A 27,388-nucleotide genomic window follows, 5' to 3' on the forward strand; every position below is an offset into this window, starting at 1 on the left:
CAGGGATGGACACAGCCCAGCCAGTGGCACCTGAAGCCTCTGAACCAAAGGTCCCATTCTCTCCCTCCTCTCATCCTAGCTTCCTTTGGGCTCAGGGTGTTCAGACCTGCCCCCAATCCACTGGCTTCCCTCCACTCCCTCCATGTGCCCAAGAAATGGGGACCCTCCAGGAGAATCCTTCCTCTGAATACTCCAGGGAGAAGGCAGGGGTGGGTTTTTCTTCTCTCTCTGCCCCTTTTTATTCTCCTTTCCTCCCTTTGCACTTCATTCTTTGGCTCTTATCAAATGGGCAGCAACAACACCTCCAGATCAGCTGGTCCCACCCTGGTTCATCTCTTCTACCCCTGTACTAACTGGCACAAGGTTATGGACACCCCTTCCCACCCCTTTCAGTGAAGACAATGCCCTCTTGCTGCCTTCTCCAGACATTTTTCTGCCTTTGCAGCCTCCTTTGGCTATCACCAGGGCTCTTCCAAGGTACCTCATATACAAGGGTTAGGCTTGAGTTCTGCACTAGCTACTTTTTCCAGCTTCAGTGTCCCTATAATCTCTACAGTAGGGAACAATCTGTTTGTTTCTTTGAGGGGGTTGGATGTAGTAGGATCAGGAGACCTGGCTTCTGGTTCTATCAACTCATATTGTTTAATCTCTCTGGGCCTCAGTTTCCCCATTGGGAAAAAAAAAAAGAAAAGGTGGACCATATGTCCTCTGGTGTCCTAGGATTCTGGGAGCACTACTCCCCTCCACTTGTCCCTAAGGGGCATACATTCCCACTCTCCCGCTTCTCCCAGAGCACCGGGAGGGGGTTGAGGGGGAGCACACAGCAGGACAAACTGACTGCCACTGCCAGTTGCTTAAGAGGCGGGAGGGGAGGAGTCCTCAGGGATCCTGTTTCAACAAACGTTTCTTTCCAGAAGAGGGGAAGGCGGAGGCGAGGGGGAGAGGGGCCTATTTAAAGCTACCCTGTTGCTGGCCATCTGTCTGGTTGCCTGGGTCTCTGGCCTTCCCAGACTGCAGTTTGGGCTTGTGAATCCTCCTGCTAATCTCTCCAGTCTAGATCCCCTCAGCCACTCGCCCCAAGATGGGCCGTGGGGTGAGTATCCCCAAAGAGCTGGGGTGGCTCTGTGGGAAACAGAAGGGCTGTCTGGAGGCTAGAGGGAAAGCATGAGGTGGGATGGGATGTGGAGGGAGGGCCAGAGAGAAGCTGACCCGCTGGGGTGATTTGAACCTGAAACTCACTGTCTCTTAGCTACAAACACACACACAGATCCACTGCTCACATGCCCAAGTGTTCTTCTCTTCGGCACCCTATGATCAGCATCACATCCCCTCCAGCTTTCACTCCAGCGCCTCTGAATCTCTGTCCGGTATCTGGCACAGCCCCTCCTCTCTCACCACATCTCCTGGCCTTCCAGCTGAAGGGATACTGGCACTGTTGATCCTCCTGCCTTCACCACTCCTGAAAATAATCATTTCTCTGGGAGTCCCAGCGTGAGAGGATGAAGGTCCAATCTGAGATCGAAGAAGGACAGGAGAGCAACTGCTCCCCAGTCACCAAGCAGCTCTGGAAGCCAGCTCCAGGGGCCCTGAGTTCCAAGGACAGCTGGGAAGGGTGTGGTGATTAAAAATGATGTGCCCCCAGGCTCCAGCCCAGCACTCCTCCAAAATCTCCTAGCAGCATTGTCTGGGCCACGGGCTTTGAGGACTTTCCCAGAGGCTGGTGAGAGCTGCCAGCCCCCTGCCTCCCACCCCTGTCCAACACTGCCAGTGATACTCTGCAGCACTGGGTATGTCAAGGAGAAGGTTAACAACTGTGACTCGGGGGGAGGGACAGGCACCAGGCCTTGGATACTTGGAAATGAAATTTCTATATGGAGAAAAGTGGCTCAATCCTTTTACACACTGCTCCTACTACTTTCCCTTTTTGCAATGCTGGGCACAGAGGGAAAGGGCACAGGGAACCATGGGGGTTGCTGAGGAAAGAGGGGGCCTATGGGATTGTGGGGTGTTTCTGGGCTCAGCAGGGGTCAGGCAAGGACTTGTTATTGCACTGAGTTTAGCAGCTGGGAAAACTCTAAGCTTGGACACCAGGGTTCCTGAGCTAGGATGGAAACTATAAATAGAACCTGTGTGTGTATGCACTCAAGTGTGCTTGCCTGCAACCCATGTGCTCCTCATATGCTGAAGTTGATACAGATATTCATGGATGAGCACTTGTTTTTGTCTCAGTGGGTAAATCTGAGAATGTACAAAACTCCTAGCATGAGTGGACATCAATGACAGTGTGTATGTTGGAAGTGGGGGTTTTGTAAGGGTCTGTGAGGAGCTGTCTCTGAGGGAGGGCTTCATGGAAGAAGTGACAACCATGGGAAGATATTCTCTCTTGGGACCTTCAGCTGCACCTTGGTGTGAGGTGGGGTGGGGTGTGGAGGGAGAGGAAGGAAGGAAACTCCTGAGGAAAAGGGAGTCCCAGCTAAGTTGTAGGGCCTCTTAGGAGAAACCAGGTGACCCTCTATTCCCCCACCACAAACCCTCTCCACTGTTCCACCTTAGAACAGGGTAGACCCTAAGCCATTTGATCTTGACTTCTTTAGGGTACCACAGCTGCTTGGAGTCCGTGATTCTCTCCCAGCGTTCATAAAGTCCCCTTCCCTGCCACCCCTAGCAGCAGGTCAGGGAGCAGATCCAGTTCTGCTTGGACTGAAAGGATGGGTAAAGCCGGAGGACTTAGGGCTGGAACTTGGAGTTCAGCCTACCAGAAGACCCCTTAGGACAAAAAGCACCCCTCCATCTGCATCCCCACATCGGGATTCACTCTGCCTCTATCCCTTTTCCCCTGCATCTTCCCTCCAGATCAAGGACTAACTGTCGCCCCATCACCCTGTGCCCATAAAGGGCAGTGTTGGAGTTGGGGGAAGGAGCAACACTGGTGGGAGAGAACCCGCCAGCTCCAGCTGCCACCAAGAGGCTGGGGGTGGGGGTAGTGGCTAAATTCCAGCTTCCCCCACTCTGTCCCTGCCTCTGGCTTTCTCAGAAAGAACTCTCTGTTCTCCTTTAGCATTCAAGCCCCAGACTGGAACTTGTTGGTTGGGGGAGGGAGGAACAGTCTTTGGAGGTGGGGGGAGTCCTTGCTTCCTCTCTTTCTTTCTTGCTTGGGCAGCCTGCTGGCCCCAAATCTCCACAGGCTGCTGGCGAGAGAGGCTGAGATCCTTGCCAGGGCAGGGGGAGGGGAAAGGGGCTGTGTGTCCTAAACTATGTGCCAGGAGAATGGGTGGGAACTGAGGGAAGGGGGTGCTCATGAGGCCACTAGCTCAGCCACCATCCAATATACCCAAAGTGCATGAGCTGGCAATTTTTTTAAAAACCAGGCATTTGATCCTAAGCCACATGAACTTCATTTTACATATGAATGTACAGAAATTCTCAGGCATTCTGGTTCCTTTGCCCCAGCTGCACCCCTCCTCTGTGTACTGTATGGTGGGGAGAAGGGATGGAAGCCTCCACCTCCTCCCTGCCCCTTTAAATCCAGACAGCCTCACTAAAGCCCCAAGGACAACAATAAATCTCATCCAGCCTGATCATTTGCTTTTCATCATTTCTTAGTCCTGTCCCACCAAGGACAGAATTAGTGAATCCAAAGCATTTTGATCTATTCAATGAACAATCTTAAGTCACTTGGGGAAGGGAAAGGCAGCACTCTTTGCAAGCCCTCCCCACTTCTCTGAAGGGCTGATTCAGTCTCATGGACACTTTATATGGAGATAAATGCAAACTGTAGTGTCTAGGGGAACATGGTGTCCACTCCCTCTGCACACTTCCTTTGATCTTGATGTCACTGGTCAGACTCCTCCCTCTATAAGGGCTGGATTCTGTGTCTATGATCAGGACAGCTGCTGCATTCTTGGAATTGTTCCTGAATCTGATTGGAAACAAAGGCATACTGGAGCACCAAGGGTTTTTGAAGCAGTGGAACTATTCTGTATGATACTGTAATGGTAGATGCATGTCATTATACATTTGTCTAGACCTATAGAATGTATAACACCAAGAGTGAACCCTAGGGTAAACTCTGGACTTTGAGTGATAACGTTGTGTCAGTGTAGGTTCATAGAATGAAACAAGTGTGCCACTCTGGTGGGAGACGTTGATCATGGGAGAAACTACACATATGGGAACAGGGATATAGGGGAAAAATTCCCGTACTTTCTGCTCAATTTTGCTGTGAACCTAAAACTGCTCTAAAAGAAAAATGTACTTTTAAAAAATGCATTGTACTTCATAAAAGGGCAAACATCTTAGCCATAAATTCCATCTAGGTATCCCTTTCTTATGAAAAAAAAATATACCTAATATAGAAAATCTCATCCTGGAACAACCAGCATGGAGGCAGAAACTGAGCAGCCCCTGTGATAAGGACACGATATCTTGAGGGAAGGGTAGGACAAGGACTTGGAGAGAAAGGGAGTGAAAAGATACTTGTCATGGCCACCTTAAACCTTCCTAGCCCCCTCCTGTCTCATCTCCTCAAGACAGCCTTCCCTTGAGAAGAGGAATTTCTCACCCTCTTCCCCAGAAGTTCCCCGTGAGCCCCTGGAAGCCTGGTTTTGGTAAGGACACCTCAGGTGCTGAAGAGGAAAGGGAAAATGTTGACCTCATGAGGCTCCTGCTAAAATGTTTACCTGATTTCACCAGAGGTCCCAGGGATGCCTAGACCTGAGAGCGACATGCATTTTAGTTTTAGATTGACCCTCCAAGACATTTTTTAAAACTTTTGGACAAATGGGGCCTGGTTGTCTATTTACCCTCAAAGTCCTACAAATTGCCTCTTGCCCAAATCCCCTCTGCAGAAGGCCTGCCCTCTCCAAGGGTTCTCATTTTCTGGACACACTCTGACCCTCCAACTACTGACTTCTCTGAGTCCATGAGCCCTGCTCATTCTATGTCCACTTTCTACCACCAAGCCCTATTGGCTCCTCATCTTCCTCTAGACACTTCCATGTCCTGACCCCTGCCTCCCCAAAGACTCTTACTCCCCCAGATTCCTAACTGTCTACTCCTCTCTTAATAAAGTAACCATGATGCTGGGACAAAGACATCCCTGCAGGGTGCTTCTTCCCCCTACCACCCACCCAATCCTGCCTACCTCCTTCCAGCATTTTAAATGGTATATGGTCATGGTTTTAAAGTTTTGGTTTATTTTGTTTTTGTATTTAGCAGTAAGATTCTTTCAACAAACAAAACCTTAGCAGAAGCCCAACTATTAAACAATTAAGAGTGGGCTTCTGCATTTTGCTAAGTGAAATAAGCCGGGCTGTGAAAAACAAATACCATATGATCTCACCTTTAAGTGGAACCTCATCAACAAAACAAACAAGCAAGCAAAATATAACCAGAGACATTGAAATTAAGAACAATTTGACAATAACCAAAGGGAGGTGGGAGGGAATAATGAGAGGAAAGGGGGGAAAGGTTTTCAGGAATAACTATAAAGGACTCATGGACAAAACCAAGGGAGAGTGGAATCAGGGGAGGGAGATGGGGATGACTGGGGTAGGGCCAGGAGTGGTGAGGAGTAAATGCAGACAACTGGTACTTGAACAACAATAAAACAATTAAAGAAAAAAGTGGGCTTCTGAGTCCTGAGCCTCTCAGTCTTTTGTGAAATTCAAACATAGAGCCCCATGACTCTGCCAATAGTTTTCAAGCTCAGTGCTTAGGGTATCCTCAACACCCCTTGCCCCTACTAGGATATCACTGCTTTGAATCCACTGCCTCCACTCCCAATGTCTGGGCTCCCTGCTGTCAGGTGTGAATAGAGGCTATAGGCTGTGTCTTCCTTGACTCTCTGGAATCTCCCTTTTTCTGCAGGCTGGACGTGAATACTCACCTGCAGCCACTACTGCAGAGAATGGAGGAGGCAAGAAGAAACAGAAAGAGAAGGAGCTGGATGAGCTGAAAAAGGAAGTGGCCATGGTGAGGCCCACGGCCTGCCAAGCTGGGCTGTGGAAAGGGGTCCCATGTTAGGAGAGGTGCCCCACAGCCTGGTGCACTCGAAGAAGCTCATGCCCCTGGCTTACCCCGCACCTTCCTTCACCTCTCTGTCCCTCATTGACCTCACATGCATTCTAGACACACACAAACACACACGTGCACACACACGTGTGCATGCTCTCACACATGCAAAACCTCGCTCCCCAGAGTAATTTGGTTTCCCTTCTCCAGGATGACCACAAGCTATCCTTGGATGAGCTGGGCCGCAAATACCAAGTGGACCTATCCAAGGTGAGTGGAGGGCTCTGGGGAGGACACCAAAGAGGTGAGAGAACCATGCAGCAGCAGAGTGCAAGGGACATTAAAACTGTAATCTCTCTTTACAGATGGGGAAACTGAGGCCCAGTGAGTAGTTGATGGCAGAACCAGAACTAGAACCCAGATTCCCTGCTTCCTAGCCTATAGCTCTTTTCCTGTGTACCTGAAAGCTAGGACTACTTAGAACCCAGACTCCAGAGGGTCCTCCAGTCAGGGCTGTCCCTCTACTTCAAATAGCTTCAGTGATGCACAACCTCTCATGGTACTGATATACATGAAATTGTGGTATGACCCATCACTATTCAACACAGTGGTATGTTGGGGATCTGCTATGTATGAAGTATGTGATAAATGCTTTACATGCATTTTTCCAATCTTTACAACAGCCTTCAGAGATAGGTGCTGTGGTCCTCTTTCTTAGAGTAAGGAGACTTAGAGGAGGAGAGCAGTTTCCTAAGGTCACAACTGTAATAAGCAGCACAGTCAAATTGCCAAGCCCATAACTTCAAAAAAAAAATTATTAATCAAAAATGTAATAGTATAACCTCCTGTAGGCCTTCCCTGGTTGCCCTTTTGAAAATTCTATGCCTCCATTCCTTTACTTTACTTTATTTCCCTTGGTAACACTCTACTCTTTGGCAGTAATATTTACTGATTGTATGTCACCTCCCTAGATCATAAGCTCCACAAGGCAGGAACTTAGTGGGTCTTATCTATCTCTGGGTCCCCAGAGCTAATAATAGAGCCTGGCACTCAATACACATTTATTAAATAAGTGAGTGCATAAATAGAAAGATGAATAAAAAGTGGCCTCTGCCTTTAAGGATCTCAAAGTCTAGTAGCAAAAGGGAATGCAAACATAGAATTCTAGTACCATGTGGTACTGCCTAGGATACAACATGATGTGGAGAGGGGTATCTGAATCAGCCTGAAGCTAGGGGATCTGGGCCAGGCAATGCTTTCTGGGGAAAGTGATGGGCGATTGCTGAAGCTGGATGACATTGATGGTCAATAATGTAGGACTCTTCTTAAATCCTTGGTGAAGTGGGGAACCTGAAAGAAGAGAGGTAGGGGGAGGGACCAATTGAGATGTCTTTCCAGGAAGCCTCAGCCAAGCTGCCTCCAGAGGAGATTATTGTGGCCCAAAATGTGTCTCAATCCAATGATGACCAGAAAAGGGGCCACACTCAAAGTTCTCCTCAGCTTTCAAGGCCTCTGACACCCATTGCCAAGACCACCTCTTTTATGCGGCCTCTCCTGATGGTCCCTTACCCCTTCCAACCACGTGGGATTTTCCTCTCCGCTTGAATATTATTCTCTTCCAAAGTGTTGGTAAGAAGTGGTAAGGGGCTGGATTGGTTCTGGATACAAACTCCTGCACTCCCTCTTGCCTCCTGCAGGGCCTCACCAACCAGCGGGCCCAGGACATCCTGGCTCGAGATGGGCCCAATGCCCTCACTCCACCTCCGACAACACCTGAGTGGGTCAAGTTCTGTCGCCAGCTTTTTGGGGGCTTCTCCATCCTTTTGTGGATTGGGGCCATCCTCTGCTTCCTGGCCTATGGCATACAGGCTGCCATGGAAGATGAACCATCCAACGACAATGTGAGCTGGAATGCCTGATCCCTGGACCAGCCCATGACTTTGTCCTCCAACCCCAAATCTCCAGAATAGCTGGGAGGCAGGGAACAAGACCCTCACGTCGTAGTGCTCTGTAGGCTGAAACGGGGTGAGGCTTCTATACATATCTATAAATACCACAACACACACATACACAATCATTCATGAATGAGAAATTCTATCTCTGTTCCTTCACACTTAAGTGGGCTTGTCCACCATTCCTTGGTCTTTACTTGCTAGTGATATCCTAGTTCTGGGAACCCCGTAAGACTCTTCATTGCCTCCTCCAGGCTTAGTAGGATGAAGACTAGAAGATTGAGGAGGAGATTAGAGAGAACTTTCCTCTACCATTTTCACTTCCATTCACAAAGATTGCATTTAATTCTTGTCCCACTTGGCAGCTACCCCTTTAGGGATGGGAGATGGGCATGTCTCTCAAACACTTTCCCTTCACCAGCTATATCTAGGTGTGGTGCTGGCAGCTGTAGTCATCGTCACTGGCTGCTTCTCCTACTACCAAGAAGCCAAGAGCTCCAAGATCATGGATTCCTTCAAAAATATGGTTCCACAGGTAGCTGGCCAGGCTGGGCTCTGGACTGGGGCATAATGTTTCTAGGAAGGTCTAGATCATCCCTTCTCAACTTCTTGTGCTCTGAAATGAAAGCCTTGGGCCAAAAAGTCCCTCTAGCTCTCCACATCATGACCTAGTTTTATTGCTAAGGGTGCCAGGCTTCTTCTTCTCCTTAGTGGGGTTGAAGGAAAATTGGGAGACCAGTAAGAGAAGGAGGTAGCGGTAGAGACAAGCACTTCATTAGATGCCTGTGGCCTCCCTACAGCAAGCCCTCGTGGTGCGGGAGGGTGAGAAGATGCAGATCAATGCGGAGGAAGTGGTAGTGGGAGACCTGGTGGAGGTGAAGGGTGGAGACCGCGTGCCTGCTGACCTCCGGATCATCTCTTCTCATGGCTGTAAGGTGAGGAGATCATGCCAGAGCAACTGGCTGGGCCTATGAAGGCTGTATGGACCTGAAAGGGACTCAGTTAGAGGTCAGAAGATTGGGAGACCCAGGTTCAAATACCAACTCCTGCCCACATACCTGCCAGCTGCACCTTGTCTCATAAATAGTGTTTATGCATTGTCTCTTTGTATCTGTGTGTGATGAATGCTCTGTGCCCTAGGTATTTCTTTGATATCCATTTTATAGCCTTCTTGTATTGAGTACCAATTATTGTCAGATGCTTTATGTACATTCACATGTGTCATGTGATTCAACTCTGTAAGAATAGCCTGATCATGCATAGCTGTTGCATGTGACCACACTAGGCAGTGCCATTTTCATAAACTACAATGTTGGTGGTACCCCCTGCAGTTGTGCAATGCATAGATTCTGAATACATTCCACATTTTACAGATGAATGAATGGAGGCTGTTTTGGTTAAGTAATTAGCCCAGGGTCACGTAAGAATTTAGTAAGAGCTGAAATTCCAAACCAGTACAGGGACAATAGCTGAGTAATGCTATAAATGTGTGATGAGGACAAGTGTAATTTTGTTCCTCATGTCATGGAGATTGAGTACAGTTGGAGTCAGGAGACAACTGTATGTGCACAAGTGTGTCTGCCAGTCTGATGACTATACCTTTCCTTCTTTCTTCCTAGGTGGACAACTCATCCCTAACTGGCGAGTCAGAACCCCAGACCCGCTCCCCTGAGTTTACCCATGAGAACCCCCTGGAGACTCGCAATATCTGTTTCTTTTCTACCAACTGTGTGGAAGGTGAGAGGCTACCCTGGTTGGGGGCTCCCCATCCAAGCACCCACTGAGGGAGGAGTCTGAATCTTGAACTCCCAATCAGGATTGGGGGCTGTGGCTGTAGTTACTTGTCAAAAAACCCTGCTAGAGAGGAGGGGATTGAGGGTTTGAGGGTGGGGATTCCTAAATATTACAGAAATAGCACCATCCAGAGAGCAGGGTATTGGCTGGGATGGCATGACTCTGTGGAAAAGTGACCTCCCTACAGGCAGATCTCTGTTCTGTCCAGCCCAACACTGAGTGAACTCCAAATACCCTAGGTATTTGGCCAAAGTCCCCCCACACTCATACACACTCTCATACTCACACATACGACACACATACTCACATATATCACATACTCATATATACACAAATCACACACATCACCCACTCACATGCATACATGTTCACACACATACACACACATCATACACTCACATTTACACATGTCCCAAGCCAGCCTTGACTTCTGAATGTCTTTGGCTTGACTGATGCCTTCTGTTTCTTTTTGGTCTGGGACTAGTTGCCTCCTTCTCTGGTCCTTGCTTTCACTAGAGCCCAAGCCTAGGGAAGGGGAAGGAAGACTTCCATGCCAGATGGACATTTAGGCCCTTCTTTAGGCTATATCTAGGACTGTGCTTCACCAAGAGAAATTGTCATGCTTAGGCTGCCCAGTTTGCCCCATCCCTGTTCTGGGTTCTAGAGATGACCAAAGGCCAGAGAGAACTCCCAAAGCTGCCACTAATTAGTGGTTAGGGTCCAAGTACAACTGTAGCCTGTGCCTTCTGTGATCATTCCAGTGAATCGAGTCAGAACTGATTCAGAGAGGGAGTATGAGGCAAGCGCTAGAGGAAGAAAGAGGCCTGAAAAGGTCATGGGCTTCAGAAAGTATGTCAAAGAAGACCTTGTACCCCACCTCCACACCTTTCCCTTCATATTTGTTGTTTCTCTTCAGCGGATTATGTTTCTCTGGGCTTTTCTCCTCTTTCAGCAACTTTGAATTACAATGAAAATCACCACACATTAAATTCCTAAATTTTTAATGTGCTGAGATTCTAAAGTTTGCTCTGCTTTCCTACAATGTTAAAAATGCCTAGTAAAATATTTCCACTGCTTGCTCTGAAATTGGCTTTGAAGACAGTACAGGAATGAATGGAACTAACATTTGTTGAGTACCTACTATATGCGAGACACTGGTCTATGTGTATACAGCACTATCTTATTTAATTATTAAAACAACCCCTTGGTAGGCACTCAAACAAGGATTCAAACTCCAATTTGGCTGATTCTAACTAGCATGCTCTTCTCACTGTCCTCACTGTCCTGCCGTTCTTCTCCCAAAGGCCCTGTAGTATCTACATAAAGGTCAGTAATTGCTTTATTTCTTCTATGGAGATTCATGCCTAATGTTAAGAAAGACAATCTTGCATTTGCTGGTGTGGCCCACTGAAACTGAATGACAGTCTATGAACGAAAAGGTCACTGGTTCAATTCCCAGTCAGGTCACATGCCTAGGTTGCAGGCCAGGTGCCCTAGTTGGGGACATGTGAAAAGCAACTGATCAATGTATCTCTTGCACATTGACATTTCTCTCTCTCTTTCTCCCTCCTTTTCTTTCTTTCTAAAAGTAAATAAATAATTTTTTTAAAAAAGAAAGAAAATCCTTAAGACTACATGGAAACAATCCTAAGCGCCTTCTTTTGTGTTCATAATAATACTTTTGATAATAAGTAGGAGATTGGTTGATTTTACTAAAGTATGCAGGCAATATTTTTGCACTTATTAAATCACTCATTTTTAACTTTGAGTTTATTTGAAAGCCCTTTCTGCAGGCCCAAGTGTAAGATAAAATAATTTGCTATTGTACTCAGTCTGGGATTGGAGATTTAGATACAATCTACTGAAACTCCAGGATCCGGTCTTCGGTTCATTTACTCTGGAATGGTTTCCTTTCTCAGGAAGTAGGGCAGGACTTCAGTTCCTCAGACAAAGGCAACCAGCCTGGTGTCCCTTCCTGTGTTGCGAGGCACTGCCACGGGGTATCGTGATGCCACAGGGGACGGACAGTGATGGCCGCATAGCCACTCTAGCCTCAGGCCTGGAAGTTGGGCGGACCCCTATAGCCATGGAGATTGAACACTTCCATCAGCTGATCACAGGGGGCTGTGTTTCTGGGTGTCTCCTTCTTCGTGCTGTCCCTCATCCGGGCTACAGCTGGCTGGAGGCAGTCATCTTCCTCATCGGCATCATTGTGGCCAACGTGCCTGAGGTCTGCTGGCTACTGTCCACTGTGAGTAGTCAGACTGAGGTGCCACCAGGGGGGGGCCTTGTACCCCTTTCCTCAGAAGTGATAGAAGCTTGTTGCTTCTCAGCAATTTTTTTCACTGCCAACCCCTAAAAATCACATAACAAATTCTCATTTAATACATAGCTTACAGTGTGAGTCTGAAAATGATCATTTATACATGGCTCAGAGGTTGAGTCTGAAAAATCTCAGGTGGGGCTATATTTTGGCATGCAGTCTCTCTCCTAGAGCTTGGTCCGAGTCTCCTGTTCTCACCACTATGTACTATTCATCTGCCCATGTCGTCTGGAGATCATCTGGCCCTTTGTAAAGGCTTTCTCAGAGGTCACCACTGACTACCTACCAAATCCAGTGACCTTTTCTCAGCTCCATCCTTAACACAGCTGCTGAATAAATACTGCTGACCACCTGCCATCCACCTGCCTACAATCTTCTTTCACCGATCACTGGATGTGTCACTATCCTGGTTCTCCTCTCCTCTGTCCCTGGCAGAGTCTTCTCTTCTCAATACTGGTTTTCAGGCCTCAGCTCTCTGCTTTCCTCCTTACACACTTAAGTGAGCCAGTTTTCAGTACCATTCTGTATGGGTTACTCTCACATCCTTATGCCCAGCTCTACTCTGGCCCTCTCTGGAGCTCTAGACAAATTTCTGATTGCCAGACTGGACATTTCACCTAAATATATACCTATGATCTCTGTTCAACTGCTCACACCTAGGTCCCACTAATGTTTATGGAGTAGAACCAAGGGAGAAGGGATAAAATCATACTCTGGGGTAAAGTCATAGATACCTCTGGCTCAGGCTTGGCCCTTATTTATTCTCCTCTCTCTACCAGGTATGTTTGACCCTGACAGCCAAGCGCATGGCAAGGAAGAACTGTCTGGTGAAGAACCTAGAGGCAGTGGAGACCCTGGGCTCCACCTCCACCATCTGCTCTGACAAGACTGGCACCCTTACCCAGAATCGCATGACCGTCGCCCACATGTGGTTTGACAACCAGATCCATGAGGCTGACACCACTGAAGACCAGTCCTGGTGATTGTGCACCCCAGAAGGGTGAAGGGTTCTTTCTTGAGGATGTCCAGGACACTGGGTGGCAGAGTGGTGGGGAGAGGATAAGAGTTCTAAAGGGGAACCAAGCTCCCTCATTTTCTCCCAGGGGCCACTTTTGACAAACGATCTCCCACATGGACGGCCCTGTCTCGGATTGCTGGACTCTGCAACCGTGCTGTCTTCAAAGCAGGGCAGGAGAACATCTCTGTGTCTAAGGTAGTAAAACAGGGCATTGCCATATCCTGTTCACTTTGCTGATGCCCAGCTTCCCCTCTCGCACCCTCTGGCAGCCTTCAAGGCTTCAGTGCCCTCTCACCTTGGTCCTCCACCCTTCTCCGCCTCATTATAATACTGAATTCTCTTCTGGCAGCGTGACACAGCTGGTGATGCCTCTGAGTCAGCTCTGCTCAAGTGTATTGAGTTGTCCTGTGGCTCCGTGAGGAAGAGAGGGACAGGAAACCCCAAGGTGGCAGAGATTCCTTTCAACTCCACCAACAAATACCAGGTCTGGATGGATCATTGGGGCAGGGGAAAGGGAGGGACAAAAATGGAGGGTGCACAAAGTCAAGAGAGGATCAACAACATGAGAGGGGTGCATCTGACATCATGCCCTCTCACCCCTAACGTATTACCCAGGTTAATATGGGTGACTGTACATCTGGTTGGCCATTACCCCTTAGGTCCCAAGCTTTCATTCCTTGCTTCAACCCTCTTGGATTTTCCCAGAACTCCCTGTCTTCTGTCCCCAGTCTCTCAACCTTTTATCCCACTCAGTCAAAACATACTTCTGAAATTTCCTTAGGGTATTCCTCAGACAGTAGGCCTCTATTAAATGCCAAGAATACAGTCTCAGCTATGTCCTGTGTAGGCCATAGAGGTAAAGCCCCACTGAGACCAGTATGATGGTGGGGAATGCTGACAAGAAAGCCATCTAGTCCCTGAGCAGTGCCTGTCTTAATTGATCTTAATAAATATTTGTTGAGTCAATGAATGTCTTATGGAAGGTGACTTCCAGGTTATAGGGTTGGTACTGTGAGATCAAAAACCTGCTCCACATATGACTGTCCTAAGCTGACAAGGGTGATGATTCAGCAGTGATTATATTAAAGGAGGGTTTCTTACCAACCTCTGCTCTGTCCCAGGCTCCATGCTGGGCTCTGGAGCTAATAAGACAAGTATGGCCCCTTTTGTAACCAGTCATCCCTCTCTCTAGCTGTCCATTCCCGAGCGAGAAGACAGTCCCAGAGCCATGTGCTGGTGATGAAGGGGGCCCCAGAGCGCATCCTGGACCGGTGCTCCTCCATCTTGGTGCAGGGCAAGAGATCCCCCTGGACAAGGAGATGCAAGACGCCTTTCAGAATGCCTACATGGAGCTGGGAGGACTAGGGGAACGCGTGCTGGGTAAGGGTCCAGAAACAAGGAGCAGGGATAAGAAAGGGATCCCAATCTCAGGGCCTTCCCTAGGGTGAGAGGTTTCAGGGGTATTCAGGCAGCCACCTTCCTGCTCTCACTCTCTCCTTCTGCACCCTTTCAGGGTTCTGTCAGCTGAATCTGCCCTCTGGAAAGTTTCCCCCGTGGCTTCAGATTGACACAGATGAACTTAACTTTCCCAAGGAGAAGCTCTGCTTCGTAGGGCTCATGTCCATGATCGACCCCCCCCGGGCTGCTGTGCCAGACGCTGTGGCAAGTGTCGGAGTGCAGGCATCAAGGTACTGGCTTCACTTCTTCCCCTTTACCCTCTCCTTCCACACTCCAAAGGTTAAGAACTGCAGGGGCTACTGGTCTGGAGACTCTAGGCCACTGGTGATCTCCTTCCACAGACTGAAAGGAGAAGGCTGTCATTTGCAAGGAAATGTTGGCCACTGCCTTGGAGAGCTCACTCTTCTCCCTTGTGCTCAGAGTACCCAGCCTCCCATGCCCATCCTCTCCCTCCCTGGCATGGCTCATTTCATTCTGATGTCAAGCCGATCTGGCAGCCCTATCTTGGAGATATGGTGACCTACCCCTCCCTACTACTGCCCACTCTCTCTAGCCACTTGGGATGGGATTAGCAGGTTCCTGTCTTCACTCACTCACTGCCCCAAGACCCTGTATCATTTCTCCACACTCCTCCCACCTTGGACCCCTCTCCAGGTTTCTTGTCTACTGCTACTCTTGTCCACAACCGCTTCTCAATGGCCACACCCTCCTTGGTGCTACAATTTTTCTTCATTAACAAATATTTATTGTTTACCAACTATGTACCAGACACTGTTTAAGGTGTTGGAGTTCAACAAACAATGAACATAATTCCCTTCCATCTTGGAGCTTACTTTTCTGTTCCAAAGATACAGCTCTATACCATTCCCCCTTAACCTAGCAACTAACCAGGGATGGTACCATTACTTGCTCCTCTTTTTTTCAACATATCATCTCTTACCATATTAGTTCAACTCTACCTGTCTACTGAGGTGTCAGGTACTGCACTAGGCACTGGGAATTCCAGATGAACAAGACACAGCCTAGCCTCTGGAATTCATCATCTGTTAGGGGAAACAAATGCCTTTACAGTTAATCACAGAACAATCATAATAGCTAGGGTAGTTGAGCACTTACTATAGATCAGATACTCTAATAATAAAAACAGCTGGGTTGTTTGTGAGCCTTATGTGACTCAGGTACTACTCTTAGCACTAAACCTGCATAATCTCATTTAATCTTCATATAACCTATGAGTAAACACTAGTATTTTCCCTTTTTTATACAGAGGGACTGAGGCACAAAGTACCATGCCCCAAACCACACAATGGTAGGGCCAGGATTTTAAACAAGACAGTCTGCTATTTCTCAACCATCATTCTTGGGGATATGTATGTGTGTGTGTATATACATCTGTGTATATGTGATTTCTAAACCCCATACCACTCTGTCTCTAAGGTAGGCTTCACTACTTCTTTAAAAATAAAAGAAGCTGAGACTCAGAGTGGGTGAGTAGTTTTCCCAAAATAAATCTGCTGGTAAGAAGTGGACTGGCTATATCAAGTATAGCCTGTTTCTGAGGAAGGCACATGCTCTGCTCTTCATTAGACTGCCTCTTGCCATGATCAGAACTATCATGGAGGCCTGGGGAAAGTCCCTTCATGGGAAGTCAGAGTAAGGAACAGTTAATTCTGCCTCAGGAAATTGGGCAATGTTTTATAGAGGGCATGATATTTGATCTGAGCCTTGAAGGTTGACAAGTATTTTGTAAAGCAGTGAGGGAGGAGAAAGGCATGTCAAGAGCAGGGAACAGTGTGTACCCTGTGTGGTTACACTGTATTGGGTGTGTGCGTGGGTTATAGGAAGAGGTGGCAGAGGAGCACTGGGAATTGAATTGAGACTGAAATGTTTGGCCAGAGCCAGCTGGAAGAACTTTGCTGAAATGCCAGCCTTGGGTTCTATCCTGTCTACAGATAGCCACAGGTGTCACAGGACAGATTTAACCTTTAGTTGGAGGAGGGCCTAGATTTGGAAAAGAACTGGAGTCAGGAAGACAGTCAAGAAGCCATTACAATAGTTTAGGCAAGGGATGATGACCTGAACAAGGGCATTAACAAAAGGAAGTCTTTATATTTGAGAACCACTTTGAGAACTTGGTGACTAAACTGGATATAGGAGGTGAGGAAGATATAGGAGACAAAAGGCCTGAATGGATACAGGATAGTTTCTAAGGTAGGGAGTAGAGAAGTAGGCATGGTGGAGGTGGTAGAGGTAGAAATAATGAGTTCAGTTTGACCTTCCATTCAAAGAATCTGTAAGACATCCAGGGAGAGCTGTTCTAGAGAAGGTTGAAATGTGATTTAGAGCTCAAGAAAAAGGATCAAGACTGGAGATTTGACTCTCTTTAGCCCATGAATGCAAAGTAAAGACATACTAGTATGTTTTATTATATTACAAAGGAGCAAGCCACTTCACCAAACAAAATAGATGCCAAAGCAGCAATAGCATGAAGTAGCTCAGTTAAACTCTCAGTGATTACAAATTGTAGTGCTTACTATTCCCAGGAAAAGAACATGGGTCTAGAAAGATGAGGGACATGAAACCCTGGGCCACATCAACATTTAGGGGCAAGTAGAGGAGCAAGAACCAGTGACCAAGGAAAGAGGGTGGTAAGACACAGCTAACATTTATTGAGCGTCCACCAAATGCCACATGCTCTTCACGACAACCATGAAATGTAGGACTCATCTTTTCCATGTGCTGAGATGCAGTGAAGGCATTTGTCTAAGGTCCTAGAGTTGGGGTAAGTCAGCATTTACATTTACATGGTCTTCTGATTCCTAAGCCACTTCTTCCACTCTTGTCAGCTGTCTCCCTGAGAAGGGCGGGGAAGTATGTGAAGAAGATGGAGAGGAAGCAGGTATAAAGAATCCATGGAAGCAAAGGGAGGAAAAGGTTTCAAGGGGTGGTGCCAAATACCTCAGAGAAGTCAAGAAGAATGAGGATTGTAAAGTTGCCATTGTTTTTCAATTGGGAGGCTCATATAGCGTTTGGGGGGCAGTTTCAGTGGAGTGTCACGGGGGTAAGAGAAGGCAGTGAGGTCTGGAGAGGCTTCCTTATTAGTATGTATGCAATTTGCCCCATGAACTGCCACACACAAATGCTATATCCTAATCCAACTCTGATCACTTTATGCTTACAATAGCCTCTTAACCGACCTCTCAGATGCCAACTACCCTCCCTACCCAATTCCATCCATTCTGAAACACAATGAACATTATCATAAGGGTAAGAATCACCTTCTTCCCACATCATGGAAAAATGTCAGGGCACGGAGTGTAGGAGGGTTATCTCCCTGTCCTTATTCTGATCTGACCAGTTAGATGGCCTGCAGCAGTCATATTGGACACGAGAACCATGTCCTAGTTCTGGCTCCCTGTGACCTTGAGCATATCACAGCCCTTTCTAAGCCTTTGTTTTCTTATAGGTGACAGGAGGAAGCTGTTAAGGGGCCTCCTAGCTCTGACAGCTTCATATCCCATGAAATCCAAACATCTAAACAATCTTGGAGGTTTCTCACCCAAGGGACCCTCATTAACATGTCATTCTGTCATGGCAGCTTTCCTCCATCTAAGCAAACTATCTCTGATCCCTGAACACAACTTGTCATTGTCTCTCCCCCAACCCACACCCCCTCCACACACACTTCCATTATTTTGGCTGGGATCTGTGAGCCCCACCACCTGCTTTTTCCTGACTTTGGGAAATGAATAGGCTGGGGTAAAATGGAAGGGTCACTTAATATAGCTGTCCTTTACTCTTTTCTCCTTTCTCCTTTTTGCCAGGTGATCATGGTGACTGGGGACCACCCAATCACAGCCAAGGCTATTGCCAAAGGTGTGGGCATTATATCAGAGGGCAATGAAACTGTGGAGGACATTGCAGCCCGGCTCAACATCCCTGTCAGTCAAGTCAACCCCAGGTGACGCTTTTGCAGAATTCCCTGTTTTCAGTCAACCCATCCTCTCCTACAGGGTACCTGAATCTTCCCTGGGGTATCTGGATAGCACCTCTGGGAACTTCATAGGCTTTTCCTTTGGTTCCTCAGTCCTGAACGTGTCCAACTGTACATTGTTTACTTGTGTAACCTCGGAGATGTCACCTTACCTTCATGAGCCTACGTGTTCTCAACTACAAAATTAAGATCCTATTTACACTGCAGAGTGGCTACAGCAATGAAATACATATAAGAGAATGAACACACACCTAGCAAACTGTACTGACTGTGATTATACACATGGCAAAGATCTAGCATCATTTCCTCAGAGAAATGGGAAAAACAGGTCACTGAGCTTCAAGGGAGAGGAGGAGGAGGCCCTGGGGGAAACTGGAGGCTGCCTCCAGGCAGGAATCCTCATGACCTGGTTGGGTCATGAATCAGTGCCTCTGCCTCTGCCCCTGCCCTCCAGAGAGGCCAAGGCATGTGTGGTGCATGGCTCTGACCTAAAGGACATGACGTCGGAGCAGCTGGATGAGATCCTCAAGAACCACACAGAGATTGTTTTTGCACGGACATCTCCACAGCAGAAGCTTATCATTGTAGAGGGCTGTCAGAGGCAGGTGAGCAAGGTGGCAGAAGGTGGGGATGGGCCTGTGCAGGGCCTTTACCCTCCAGCTTGGCTGTCCCTTCTCCCAGGGAGCCATCGTGGCAGTGACAGGTGATGGCGTGAATGACTCTCCAGCACTTAAGAAGGCGGACATTGGCATTGCCATGGGTATCTCAGGCTCCGATGTCTCTAAGCAGGCAGCCGACATGATTCTGCTGGATGACAACTTTGCCTCTATTGTCACAGGCGTGGAGGAGGGTAAGGAGATTACTGGTGAAGTGGCATCCAGGATGATTGATGCCCGCACACCTACTTCTAGTGCCTTTTACCCCAGAGTCAACTCAAGATTCCAGGTGTCCACTGCCAGCATTAGCTTCCCTCACACACAAAATCTTCCTCTCTCAAGAAATTGGGCAGCCACACCACCATGGCTGGGGTGGGGAAGGGTGCTTCTGATCCCCCTGATGCCCTTTGGAACTCTCCACAGGCCGCCTCATCTTTGACAACCTGAAAAAATCCATTGCGTACACCCTGACCAGCAACATCCCTGAGATCACCCCCTTCCTGCTCTTCATTATTGCCAACATCCCCCTGCCACTGGGCACTGTGACCATCCTCTGCATTGACCTGGGCACTGACATGGTAAGGACAAGGGCTGGTGTAGGATATAGGCAAGGCAATCTTATGGGCACAGTGAGCAGGGATGGGTAGCAGGAAGAGAGAGAGGAACAAAAAGCAGCTGACCAGACTGTGCTGGCTGAAGATAAGACAAGCACACGGCTCTTTTCCAAAGCCCTTCTCTCCCCTACTCCCCATCTCACACAGGTCCCCGCCATCTCCTTGGCCTATGAGGCAGCTGAGAGTGACATCATGAAGCGGCAGCCAAGAAACTCTCAGACAGACAAGCTGGTGAACGAGAGGCTGATCAGCATGGCTTATGGACAGATCGGTGCGGTGGGGCCCTGGGGCTCAGGAGGGAACCTCAGAGAATTCTTTTCCTAGCTTTTGGAGTCCACAACAGAGGCCAGCTTCCCCAGGGTCAGGGACATGTATCTCTGACCTGTTAGTTCTGGTGCCCTCCAGATTCCCTTGACCCCAGGCCCTACATTTTGCCCATGACCCACAGGAATGATCCAGGCTCTAGGAGGCTTCTTCACCTACTTCGTGATCCTGGCAGAGAATGGTTTTCTGCCATCACGGTTGTTGGGAATCCGCCTCGACTGGGATGACCGGTCCACAAATGACCTGGAGGACAGCTATGGACAGGAGTGGGTGAGTGGGGCTGGGTACATGCAGACATATGTGTATGAGACAGGGGTCTAAATGCCCAGCAGAGGTGGTCAGTATTGGCCAACTGGGATTGGAGGCTAAGCATGGATCCAGTGCCCATTGTTTAACAATGGCACCAAACTGTGCTACACTCTGGCCCTGACTTTTCTTCTCACAATGTTGCCTCTCTGCCCACTCTCCCCCAGACCTATGAGCAGCGGAAGGTGGTGGAGTTTACCTGCCACACAGCGTTTTTTGCCAGCATCGTGGTGGTGCAGTGGGCTGACCTCATCATCTGCAAGACCCGCCGCAACTCAGTCTTCCAGCAGGGCATGAAGTGAGCACCCACCCAGCCAGGCACTTGCCTACCCAAGCAGAAGGCTCTCACAGGCTCACCTCTACCCTCTGGGCCCAGTTCTGCTAGGGAAACCTAAGGTTTTAGTTACCTAGCTGTAGATCCAGGGGCATGTTTTAAAAATAAGAGAAGAGTGATATGACTATTTCTGATGACTTTTATTTTGTTCCTAAAATGTACTTTGTCAAGGTCTTCTTCTACCTTCTTTCCTTTTCGTCTTCTCTCCATGCCTTCTTCTTTCCTTCCTTCATTCTTTACTTTCTTATTTCCTTCTATCCTTCCTTATTTCTTTCTTTCCTTATTTTCTTCCTTCTTTACTTCCTTCCTTCCTCCATCTTATATTCTAGTGATATTTATCTCTATTCTTTGCCCATCCCTAAATACAGGTTCTCCCATGCTCCCTTACACTCATAAGTAGGTCTAGTTTACAGAACTTGCCCTGTGGTAATGGTGTTATCCTTGTGGTCTCTATGAGCTTCTCAGGGTCAGGTTCAATGTGATCTTATAGTGTGAGTTAATATGTATCAGTCACAGAAGTAAGTGATTCAAAAATATTGTTTAACCTCACAATTTATGGATAAAACCCCCAAAATGTTACATGATGTGCCTGAGGTCACCCAGCTGATAAGGGTTAACACAGGTCAGCTTGTAAAGCCAAAGCTCTTGGCCACTGCATGGGGTGGTTCACCTGTCACAGACTGGCACCTGTGAGGAACTCAATAACTACTCTGTGATTGTAGCATGGATGGCAGCAAGTGCTGAAGGTATCATCCTGTTCTTTTTATTTTCTTTGACTGGAAATGATGAACACAATTATCCAAATGAGTCTTGTCATAATTTCTGAGTTTGGGAAAAAAAAAAAGATGCCAAACCCTGGTGAAGTTAATAGCATTTAAGATCCAAAGGAGAAAAAAATGAAAAGTCTGTTAGATAAATAAAGGTAGGCAATTCCAGTAAGCTAAAAAAGATACTGATGGGGAAAATACAGTGAAAAGAGAACAAGGAGCAGAGAGTCCAAGAAATTTGGTACAGTTCTGGGCTGGGACTTATTGTGCAGTGCATGAGGGACACCGGAAGGTGAGAACATAACTGGCTAAATCCTGCCAAACTTAGAGGCAAATGGAAAAGAAACAAAAGTCAAGCTGGGTACAGGGGAGTACTAATACCAGCAAATTACCTGGCCAAAGGTAGCCTCAGCACCTCAGGTCTCACCTGGGGCTCCTGGATCTCAGGGGTCTTCTGAGATAGTATTTCCATCATTCAAAAAGCTTTATGGAAATCAAGCACTTTTCTGTGATAAGGCTCCTAGGCCCACCCAAGTGCCATTCTTAGGCAGAAGCTTAGGTATAAAGTATAGTGAACATATACTAATATGTAGCTCTGGTTGGAAGCTTCATATATGTCTGATTAATTTTAAATGGGGAAGTATAGTCACTACTTAATTGACAAATGCAACTTGCAAGGAAAAAATCAATTAAAATGTGGCCTTTTTGGAAGAAAATAGGAGGGGTCCTTAGTGAGTGGAAAGTTTGGAAACCACTGGCTTCAGCCATAAAGAGGTGATGTGCACAAGGTTATAAAAGGTTGAGTAATAATATGACCTAGCACTGTCCACATTTGAGAGCTTCTCACACTTTATCTCCCATAATTTTCCCAGCAATACTATGATGTAAAGGTGATACCTCCATCTTACAGAGAAAGAACACAAGGCTCACAGAACATTGCTTATAACCAAAAGCTAGTAAGTGGCAGTGCTGGGACTAGATGGGAAAGATGTGTCAGTTTCTGACACAGTAAACATACAATACATTGAGCACTTATTCTCCAGTGAACTCCCTCTGTTAATGTTTGCTTCTTTATTGAATATCTATAACCAAGAGCTAACAGGGACTGTAGGAGACACTGAGGATGTAGAAGACACAGGTGGGCCCTGTACTGAAGGAGCTGTTGTGGCATCTTCCTGGGGAGATAATACTTTCACAGGCCACTTTCCTAGAGAAATAACAAAATTGTAAGCTGCATGAGTGCAGGTCCCATATCTCCAGAAGGAAGCTCATGTTGCACATGGCATATCTCCAGAACAGAGCACATCACCCAACACATAAAAATTATTTATTTATTGAATGAATATGTGTTATAGGTAACATTAGGGGGTAAAATCAATAAGCATAAAAATTAAAGAAAATCTTTCTTGGGTTACACACAGCATGAGAAGGTGTCTACAGAGGGCACAGGGAGAGGTCATAAATGACCCTTCCCTCACATTTCTTCTTGCCTCTTTTCCCTCTACCACCAGGTGTCTCCCTGAATCTCCCTCCTTTTCTTCCCTTTACATATTACAGACCCTCCTTTCTTTGCTTTTCCAGGAACAAGATTTTGATTTTTGGGCTCCTGGAAGAGACAGCACTGGCTGCCTTTCTATCCTACTGCCCAGGCATGGGTGTGGCCCTCCGTATGTACCCGCTCAAGTGAGTGTTTCTTTAAATGGGCACCTTCTAGAATCCAAGTTCTGTCCATTCAAATCCTCCTTTTTATGATCAGCCTCTAAAGTTCCAAACACTCTCCTCTGCTTCTTTCAGGGTTACCTGGTGGTTCTGTGCCTTCCCCTACAGTCTCCTCATTTTCATCTATGATGAGGTCCGAAAGCTCATCCTGAGGCGATATCCTGGTGGTAAGCATCTCCATACCTCACCATAACCCCCAGCAAATGCAACCCCCACTACTGCTTACCCCTCCAGTGATCCTAACCCAAACTCCATTCCAACTACAGAGCCCTGCTCCTTTTCTCAGTGCCCTCAGGTTCTGGGGTCCCAGGTCCTAGGAGCCCTGACTCTGTTGAATTCCTCACCCTTTTTCTCTCAGATTCTGGTCTACCCTAACCCACAGTTAGTCTCTGAGTCCCTGCACCTTCCACCTGGAATCACAGAACATCAGAATTAGAAAGGCCCTTAAGGTCATTTATTCCATCTACACATTTTACAGACAAAGAGGGGTGCAGGGGTGAATTTATTTGTTCAGGGTCATAAAACAAGAAGCAGTACAAATGACAGTAGAACCAAGGCCTCCTGATTCCCAGGCATCAATCAAGTATTTCTTTCCAACAAGCATTTTGATCATTTACTGGAGCTTAAACAAATATAGTCCATGGGTAGTGTTTGGTTTGGCCTGGCCTACATTGTGCAGGTGTGGTTTTTTTAATGTCTAATATTTAAAACTTGGAGGCTTTCACATAAAATCTGAATTTCTGACTTCTTCTGAAAAATTACAAGAGCTGCCAACCCCATGACCATATTTCTTCTCAGCCTCAATAAGTGGCTGCCCCTTTAGAAACCTATTTGTTACCTGAATAGCCACTACAGGCATTTGCATTTTCATTCCCAACTACTCTATGCCCACTCACTACTGTGAGAAATACAATTCTCTCCTTTCTCCTAATCTATGGCCCCAGCTCACTGTGTTTTCTCCCCACTTCGTTTTCACCTGCCTACAGATATTTACCTCAACTCCCTTCCCCAGGTTCCTATAGACCTGGCCTCAACCACATAAGTCCCTATGCCTCCTTGTATACTCACCTTGCAAACCCTGTCCTTAATCTCTCTAACAGGCTGGGTGGAAAAGGAGACCTACTACTGAGAACACTGGAAAGAAGAACCAGGCACAGGAAAGATGGGGTGCCCTGGAGGAGTTGCTGGGATGGTGATGGGTAGGGATGGAAAAACTGGGGTAGTTTTTAGGTGAAGATTTGGCAAGAGAGAATGAGGCAATTCAGCCCACCAATTTGGGGAGAGTGGGTGAATAAGCTCCCAGAGACCCAACTCTGATCAGTCACATTAGACACTCCCCCCAGATCCTGCTCCACCCCACTCTACCATGTTGTCTATTTTTATGAGGGACTGAAGGTTACTCCAGCCCTCCACATTCCCTATCCCTTCTCCCCCATCTTCCACTAGAACAGATCAACATCCAAAGGCAAGGACATGTCTAACCAGGAGGAAGGAAAACTTCTCAGGTCACCAATATCTCTTTATCTCTCCAGCCTCACCCCACTTCCCACCTTCACCCCTCATTTGCTTCCTGCCCAACTCTGTCCCCTGCTTCCCCCTCCAACCAACAAATCACAAATGGCTCCTCCTATTGAGTCCAGAAAGGGAAGCTAGTTGGAGAAGACAGCCTGTATCCCAGGCAAGGCTAGTTAAGAACCTCTAGAGGAGAGCTGGGCAGACACAGACAGGTGAGAGGTTAGCGTATGGTGGAGGAGGCAGACAACAATGGGAGAGAGACAGGAAAGGAAAGATAGATCAATGACAGGGCATTTGATGCCTGGAATCTCCAGATAGACATCTGGGCTCCAGCTTTGTGTCCTGCTCTTTTAGAGTGTCCTGGCAGCAGACCAAATTCAAATGTTGTCAGAGTAGCAGCAGAGACAGGACCAGAATGCAGTCCTGGGACCTTCACTGAGATCCTACACCCATGTGTCACAGAGTTCCCACTGACCCTTGCTTCGTGGTCTATTTGGTCCATGAGGTCCAGGTATCACAGATGTTCCAGCTCTCTCAATCACATGCACTTGGTAACACCTGCCCTTTAGAATGTTAAGAACTCAGAAGTTTCATGTTCTGAAAGGGATAGCTGCCACTCTTCCCCTTCATGCCCATGCTGATGAACCTGCATCATTCTAGGCACTGACAAGCCAGAAGTTCCCTGGCCAACAGCTGGAATCAGGGTAGAGGGATTTCCAGAACCTCCCTGTCTTCCAGGGATGTGCAGAATCAGCTTAGGTCATGAACATGGTCAGACTTGTGGACCAGAGGGAAAGCATTAGGGGACCTGCCTTTGACTTCTCAGTCAGCAGTGCTATTCCTCCCAGTCAAATACCCTTTATGCTGATGTTCATTGTACCCACTTTCCCTAAGATGAGCAATTGGTTTCCAGTTCCTATGGGAGATATTTTTCCTTCCTTTACTCCCTATCCACCTAGCACTTCTGCTCTGCAGGCAGTTCTGCCCACTCTTTAAGGCTGGCTTAGAAGGCATTGGGAATATCCCCTTGAGAGACCTAGATGAACAAAGCAAGTGAGAGACACCTAAGGAAAATGAAAGATCTAAAGTAAAAGGAAGGAAGCACAAAAAGCAAACTTTAGGTCAGGCCCAATGGCCACCTCCCAAGGTCTGTTACTTCATTACAGTGAAATTGTACTTTATCAGAAGCACCTTGAAATAAGTGAATCATTGCCTTGGGTTTGGAAAACTAAGTGGAAAATCACAATATTTTGGGTCTAATTAATTTGAGATTTATTGACTGTGGACAAAAGTTTATCTTTACACAATACAAAAGGCATCTGTTCAGTAAATTAAGAGCATAAACAATAGTGTTAAGGGTGAGATATTAGTCTTCCTAAAACAATCTTTTTCAAGCACTTTAGGAATCTCCATTTAGAAGTAGTGAGTATATGGGCTAATTATCATCAATTTTTATGTATTTGTTAAAAACATCTGCAAGACCTTTACTTGGTGACCTTTCATAAGACATTAGTTTGAGGCACTACATATGTACTTGAAAATAATAAAGTTGCATTTCTTTATGAAAAAAGAAATCCCTTCCATAATTCAGATTTTTATACTTAATACTTGCTGCTGTTCCAAACTGTGATATTGAAATATGTGCTGAGATAAGATAGCTTGTAGAGAAAGCAATAACAAGAGACAGGGATAGGAGGGAAATAATCTGGGAGCAGATGATATCAGTGGAGAAAGCTAAAGGGGAAGAAGAGGTTGGGTTGAAAATGAACTATAGAAGAAAATATAGTAGGGCCTCCTTCCTTATAGATGAACCCACTCCAAGCACCACAAAATGTTGTACAGGACGGAAAAGGGCCTATGAATCTATTGGGCCCAGACCCTTGCCATTTCTGCTTTTGTTTCAGACCTAAATCAAGCCACTCTCAATGTGAGGGGATGGGAGAAGGAGATACTGGGCCGAGGGGCCCCGACTGTCAGCACCAATTAACAGTCTATACTGTGTGCAGAGCCCAGTTTTGGGTGTTATGTTTTGGGGCTGGAGGGAAAAGTAGATATAATCCTTGAGACTCGCCATGTAGCACATTTCAGAAACCTTCACAGATAGGGTGTGATGGACAGAAAGGAGGGGTGCTTTTGTGCTGGAGAAGGATAGGTAGGTGGGAGGTGTGCATTCCTTCTGGGTTACGGGAATGGGAGAGAGGAAGACACCAACACTTATTGCAGTCCTACTCCAGGACCTTGAATAAGCAGTCAGAAGTCAGTTCTTGACCCCTTTATTACATCTGTATTACAAGAGCGGTGGTGATGGTTATTATAGCAATAGTTGTGGGAGTATTAGTGGCAGCTCACTTTGTGCCATAACTATGCCAAACCTTTATCTGTATAGTCTCATTTAATCCCACCTCAGGGCCTTCTATCTTGATCATCCCTCAGCCAGGACCATGTTTCCCTACTTATTCACAGGCCTGGCTTCCTCATTCCATGAGGGCTGCTCCTTAAACATGGTCTCCTCAGAAAGGCCCTCAAAGACCACCCCAAATAATATAACACCCTGGCACTTCTTGCCCCATTCTCTGTTTTTATTCATACTTACTACCTCAAA

General features: G+C 47.0%; 1 protein-coding gene across 1 annotated transcript; it reads left to right on the plus strand.

Annotated features, from left to right (window-relative positions):
* Positions 1–941: 941 nt before the first annotated feature.
* On the plus strand, positions 942–26,349 carry ATP1A2 (ATPase Na+/K+ transporting subunit alpha 2). Its single transcript, XM_028530582.2, is given in 29 exon segments — positions 942–1,093; positions 5,869–5,973; positions 6,223–6,282; positions 7,710–7,913; positions 8,386–8,499; positions 8,765–8,899; positions 9,584–9,701; positions 11,746–11,779; positions 11,781–11,879; positions 11,881–11,921; positions 11,924–12,009; positions 12,861–13,056; positions 13,182–13,294; positions 13,449–13,583; positions 14,292–14,319; positions 14,322–14,393; positions 14,396–14,479; positions 14,613–14,756; positions 14,759–14,787; positions 18,382–18,518; positions 19,006–19,156; positions 19,233–19,401; positions 19,631–19,785; positions 19,969–20,092; positions 20,270–20,415; positions 20,619–20,749; positions 23,134–23,235; positions 23,347–23,438; positions 24,372–26,349. Coding segments are annotated over 29 exon segments (3,045 nt in total). The 5' UTR covers positions 942–1,081; the 3' UTR covers positions 24,401–26,349.
* Positions 26,350–27,388: the final 1,039 nt, after the last annotated feature.

This window comes from Phyllostomus discolor, chromosome 14 (genome assembly GCF_004126475.2).
Source record: "Phyllostomus discolor isolate MPI-MPIP mPhyDis1 chromosome 14, mPhyDis1.pri.v3, whole genome shotgun sequence".
Classification (NCBI taxonomy): domain Eukaryota; kingdom Metazoa; phylum Chordata; class Mammalia; order Chiroptera; family Phyllostomidae; genus Phyllostomus; species Phyllostomus discolor.